The sequence below is a fragment of the Mus pahari genome, chromosome 5 (assembly GCF_900095145.1).
Source record: "Mus pahari chromosome 5, PAHARI_EIJ_v1.1, whole genome shotgun sequence".
Taxonomy (NCBI): Eukaryota; Metazoa; Chordata; class Mammalia; order Rodentia; family Muridae; genus Mus; species Mus pahari.
The window spans coordinates 109,630,000-109,635,514 of record NC_034594.1 but is presented as its reverse complement, the minus strand read 5'-3'; the positions used below and the strand labels follow the sequence as shown (position 1 = coordinate 109,635,514).

At 53.6% G+C, this 5,515-nt stretch overlaps 1 protein-coding gene across 2 annotated transcripts; it reads left to right on the top strand.

Moving 5' to 3' along the window:
• The first annotated feature begins 985 nt into the window (after positions 1-985).
• Positions 986-5,173, top strand: Shisa4 (shisa family member 4). Of its 2 annotated transcripts, XM_029538197.1 has the most exons (6): positions 986-1,005; positions 1,210-1,314; positions 1,662-1,833; positions 2,921-3,054; positions 3,828-3,995; positions 4,227-5,173. In XM_029538197.1, exons 2-6 carry the CDS (start codon positions 1,242-1,244, stop codon positions 4,271-4,273), a joined length of 594 nt encoding a protein of 197 aa, XP_029394057.1. In that variant the 5' UTR covers positions 986-1,005; positions 1,210-1,241; the 3' UTR covers positions 4,274-5,173. The 2 variants fall into 2 exon arrangements, with proteins under 2 accessions (XP_029394057.1, XP_021054104.1); XM_021198445.2 differs by lacking the exon at positions 986-1,005 and having other exon boundaries at positions 1,082-1,314; positions 4,227-4,757.
• The last annotated feature ends 342 nt before the right edge of the window (positions 5,174-5,515 follow it).

Genomic DNA, 5,515 nt, shown 5'->3' with positions numbered 1-5,515 from the left:
ACCCTTTCACACAAGGGTGGCCTAAGACCATCGGAAAACAGATATTTACATTACATTCATAACAGTAGCAAAATTACAATTATGAAGCAGCAATGAAAATAATATTATGGTTGAGGGTCACCACAGTTTGAGGAACTGTGTCAAAGGATTGTCACAGCAGGAAGGCTGAGACCCACAGGACTAGGGCAGGGAAAGGAGTCACTAGATCTCCTTGTCCCTCTTTCCAGTGTGGCCACATTGAATACATTTCCTCCTTCTGTCTTTCACTATTAATTTGGTTATTTTAATTGTCTATTGAGGGTAAGTGGCTAAACGTGGCTCACTGGAGCCCAGGCTCTGATGCTAAGTCCTGTATCAACTCCACATGAGTTGGTAAAGGTACATTGACTTCCTTCCTTGAGACTTTCCACCTGTAACTAACTGTTGACTCTGATAGCTTATGTAGTATTTTTGCAGGCTTGCTCCATGAAGAAAAAGAGTTTTCACTGTAAAGTGTTTAACTGGCTGTGTCTCAAGTGGCGGCGGCCACCCCTACCGGTGAGGAGTGAGGCTATAGTTGGAGCTGTCCATTCAGAGGGAGAAGGGGCCATCTCAGGAGCCAGTGCAGCTGCCAGGGCCCAGGCCTGTGGGCACCGATGGGGACAAAGCTTCTCTGAACTTCCTCTCAATGGGTGCCTGTTTCTAGGAATGGGGGCAGGGTGATGCTGCCCCATCCTCCCCCTGCAGGACGTCCAAGACTGGACACCAGAGCAGAGGAGGTCCCACACAAGGGAAGGTGCGGCCCTGCCCCTCCAGAGTTGGCCCATGAGCTGTTCATTAGGAGGTGGCACCAGGATCAGTGTTTCTGGGGTCTGGGATAATGATTGGTCTCAGGAGAGAGGCGGGCACAGGGTACTGCCAGGCCTCCCTGACCGCAGTGCCCAGCTGTTGGCTGTGCCCTTAAGGGCTCAGACTGAAGGAGTCACCGCACTGTTGTGGACAGAAAGAGCAGGGCTGTGCCTTGGGGTGAGGGGTACCAGGCCGGTGCTGAGGCTGGGTGGGCGTCGCTGGTGGGCAGACCCCTGGGCGGGGCCCAGGGTTACCGCAGGCGGGGCGTTAGTCCCGCCCCAAGAAGGCGGGAGAGGAGCCAGAGCCTGGCCGCGGGCTGGGCGGTGCTGCAGCTCCCGCCGGCCGGCTTCGTCCAGCTTTGTCCTGCGGCCCCTTTTCCAGGCCGTCCTGGCCGCGCCCAGCCCCCTCTCGCCATGCCGCCCGCGGGGCCCCGCGGGACCGCGCCGCTCGCTGCCGTCGTCCTACTGGTGCTTGGGGCTCCTCTGGGTAAGGGATGGAGAGCGACACGAGATGGGTGGGGTGGGGCGGGATCAGGGAGAGGTGAAAGGGACCAGCCATGTCCTCAGAGGCTATCCACCGGCTGTCCATGCGCCCCAGATGCTTGCGGTCGTTCCCGGAGCAAGAGAGAAAGGGCGCTGAGAGGTCAGGCAGTGGGAACCTGACCCCCAGGCGCGGGTTTTAGCTTCAGGGTGAAAGGGGCTTCTAGGACTTACAGCTGAGCCCCTTCGGGTGGAAACAAAAGTGAGCTTTCAGCTTGCCAAGGCAGTGGGGTTGAGGGTGGCCAGAACTGAATTGAACTGGTGTCCACTGGGCACCCCTACCCCTGCCCGCAGCGCTGGCGAGTGAGGACTGCTTGTGGTATCTGGACCGGAATGGCTCCTGGCATCCGGGATTTGACTGCGAGTTCTTCACCTTCTGCTGCGGGACCTGCTACCAGCGGTACTGCTGCAGGGACCTGACCTTACTCATCACCGAGAGACAGCAGAAACACTGCCTGGCCTTCAGGTGGGCTGCGGACTCCCACTCCACCCCCTCTCCGGAGGCCTCCTGCTGGCTCCAGTGCCCACCTCCACATTCTTAACTGCAGGAGTCACCAGGACTCCAAATGGTGACAGAGCTGGGTGGTTGGTGTTAGTTACCATGGGCTTGCCTGGGCTGTTTCCAGGGGCTTTCTGGATCCTGACAGGTCCTGGGAGGGAGTGTGCTGAGTTAACTAACACTCAAACTGCAGAGTGGCTCGGTGGACGCTCTGGTGAGAAGCAGGAAGACTTGGGTTTTGTTTCCAGGCTGGTGATCCAGCCCTCTATAGATCACTGTTACCTTTAAAAATAATATGGAAGTTGCTAGCCGGGCCGGGTGGCTCACACCTGTAATCCCAGCACTCAGAAGGCTGAGGCAGGAAGATCATCACTAAAGAGTTCCAGACCAGTCTGGGCTACAAAGTGAGACTATCTCAAAAACGATAACAACTCCAAATAAATAAATAAATAAATAAATAAATAAATAAATAAATAAATAAACAAACCAAGCAAACAAAGAAAGAAAGAAAGAAAAGAAGAGAAAAGAAAAGAAACAGTTGCCAGAATTAAAAGTTTTGATAATCCTTCCCCCATCCAGCCCAGGGCTGAGGGTAGATCCTCAAACAGGCCAACATGCTACTATTAAGCTGTACTCCCAGCCCCCAAGTTAGTGGTTTCAAACTTTTTAAAGGGAGCTGCAAACACATAAAACTGATATAAGGGGATTGCAAGTTCTTGTGAGATTTGATGATGATGGCCCTACATTATTTCAAAGGCTCCATTGAAGGCCAACATACTTTAAACCTAACCAATTAAATGGTAGATATAAAAGCAGGGGTAGGTGGGCACACTACAAATCCCAGCATGCCTCATACCAGCTACCCAGACAGCATAGCCTCCTGGGAAGTAGAGGTCTCTTAGAGCTACTAAACAGGGTGGGCAGAATTAATCCCACATGGAACCCCAAGATATAGCATGCTGTGGCTCCCTGCTGGCTAAGAGTTGGAGCCAGCACCGTGAGGAGTTCCTCTTATGAATGTTGGAAGGTGAGAGGACCTGTTTTTTGTCTAAAGTCCCAAGACCATAGCAGGCATCGCCTCTGCTGTAATCCTCTTTGTTGCTGTGGTTACCACCACCATCTGCTGCTTCCTCTGTTCGTGCTGTTACCTATACCGAAGGCGCCAGCAGCTCCAGAGCACGTTTGAAGGTATGCACAGAGTCTGGCAAGATGAGTCTGAAATGGGCTGGATTGATTGCTGTGATGGGCACCAAAGGGACCAAGGATTGGTGAATTCTGTAGTAGTGAGTGTTTCTGTGTGCCTGAGCATCGCCAGCGGGAAATGTTTGCAAGTGAACCCTTGAGCATTTGACTGTATCCAGGAATGTACGGGAGCAAGTTACTGTGCCCTTGTATGTGCATGCACATGAACATTCAGTCATGCTCAGGAATGCAGCCATCAGTGGTAAGTGTGCAGTAGGTATAAGCATGTCTGGGGCTGAAGTGGGGTCTGTAGTAGTGAACATTACCTGGGTGTGTTCCGGTACTTCAGATGTGTGTTTGAATGTTGCATGTAACTGCCAACGCCTGATAAACATGGGGATGATGACACCATACAGGAGATCAGCGTGAGGGGAGGACACCCTTAGAGGCAGCTATGTTGGATTACAAGATACCAGCATCTGGAGCTGCCCATCTTCTACTCAAGTGGGACTCTCTCAGGCTAGACTGCCTCCTGAGGGCTCTCTAACCTGCTTGGGGGGAAACAAACTTGGTCAACACAGACTGACCTGTCTAGCTTCCTAGATAGCCCCCCCCCCCCTGCTCAACTCTGGGCAAGCAGACTTTGGGAGGCAAAGGTCACAAGTGGCCACCCAGCAGCCTGCCGGGCAGTTGCCAGAGTGCTTACCTTGGTCTCCTGGATGGGAGGAGGTTTCTGTGGGAGCTAGGTACTTAAATGCTGATCTTTATCCCTCTTCCAGGCCAGGAGATTCCTATGACAGGCATCCCAGTGCAGCCAGTATACCAGTACCCCCCGGATCCCAAAGCTGGCCCTGCACCTCCACAGCCTGGTTTCATGTACCCACCTAGCGGCCCTGGTCCTCAGTATCCTCTCTACCCAGCTGGGCCCCCAATCTACAACCCTGCAGGTAAGTGCACAACCTGGAGTCCTTGTTCCTTCTTGTCCCCACCCCTTGCTCCAGGACCCTCCCTTACTCTTTCACTGGTAAATTACCTTTCCCAGGGTCCCTCCATGTCTCCTTGGAAACTTCTAGGCATTTCTTCCCATGGAACCTGAGCACCATGAAGGGGGGCGGGGGGAGAGTACTTCCTGTCTTCCTGTGTCCCACTGACCCTTATCCTGTCTCCTTGGTTTTCAGCTCCTCCACCTTATATGCCACCACAGCCCTCTTATCCAGGAGCCTGAAGAGACAGCTGTGGCTCTGCTGCTGTCCCTTCCATGATGCCCCCCCCCTTTTTTTTTTGAGAGTCCCCGTCCTGTACCTGCATCTAGCCCTGAGGGTGGGCAAGGGTCTCCTAGTTATCAGGCCCCCGGTCAAGCCAAGCCTTGGGCCCTGCTGAGGACAGAGCCCCAGAGAAGTGGAACGTGAGCTGAGCTGGAACCAGGCCATGGATGAGGGGTGGGTAGGGAGCACTTGGGATTCATGAGCTATTTTTACTGGAAGACTGGGAGTAAGATGAGAGCCTAGGTCACAGTCTCTGCTTTCAAGTTGTCCCTCTGCTCCCAGGACCCCAATCAGAAAGGTGGGGCCCCTCCCATTTGCCCAGTTTGGGCTGAGGTGGAGACAAGTGGGGGGGCTCTATCAACAGCTGGCCACAGCCCTTCCCTCTGGCTGCCCGACTGGCTGGAGCTCAGGCCTCCTGGATTAAAGCTGTAATGATGTAACTCATCAGTGCAATCACTGGCCCCTTCTCTTAACCCTGCCTTCTGAACCCAGACTGCCGCCTGCTCCGCATTCGCATTCCACAGCAGGGGAGGGCAGCACCGGTGGGAGGAGAGGTGGGAGGAGAGTGCCACCATCCGCCCCATCCCGGGCATCCCCGAGCATCTCTGGACTGTTTCCAATGCTGTTGAGCAGATTTGTGGCAGCTAGAGAGAGGGTGCTCATGTGCTTTCAGGGCCAGGTCCCTGAGCCATCCAAGGCATTACCAGCTATATAAAGACACCTCTCCATCCAAGAACACTTACCTCCCAATCTGCATCTCTTCACTGTCTCACCTTGAGCTTGCCTCTGAGTGTCTTCATGTATAGAATGGGAATAATAGCTGTCAGGAGGACAATATATATTGGAATCGAAACTAGGAGTCCGTCCGTCCTTCCTGATCAGAGGCCCAGGACTTGGAGCCAAGTACAGATGTGTGGTCACCCAACAAACTGATGTAAGGTGCTTGATGGCTTGATCCTCACGGGATGCTAAGGTGTTAGATCCTACAGGGCACTGTCCCGGTCCACGGAAGTTAGGTATAAGGTCTGTGAAGGCTACCTAAAAGAGGTGACCTGGGAGGATCCGTGTATGCACAGAGCTGGCTGCCCATCTTCCCTTGCTGTGATCCTTGAAGTCATAGTCTTTGTGCTCTCAAGACATCTGGTGACAATTGCAGGATGTTTTGAGGTTTGGGGGTGCTGGGATGGTCTGTGGGAGCCTCA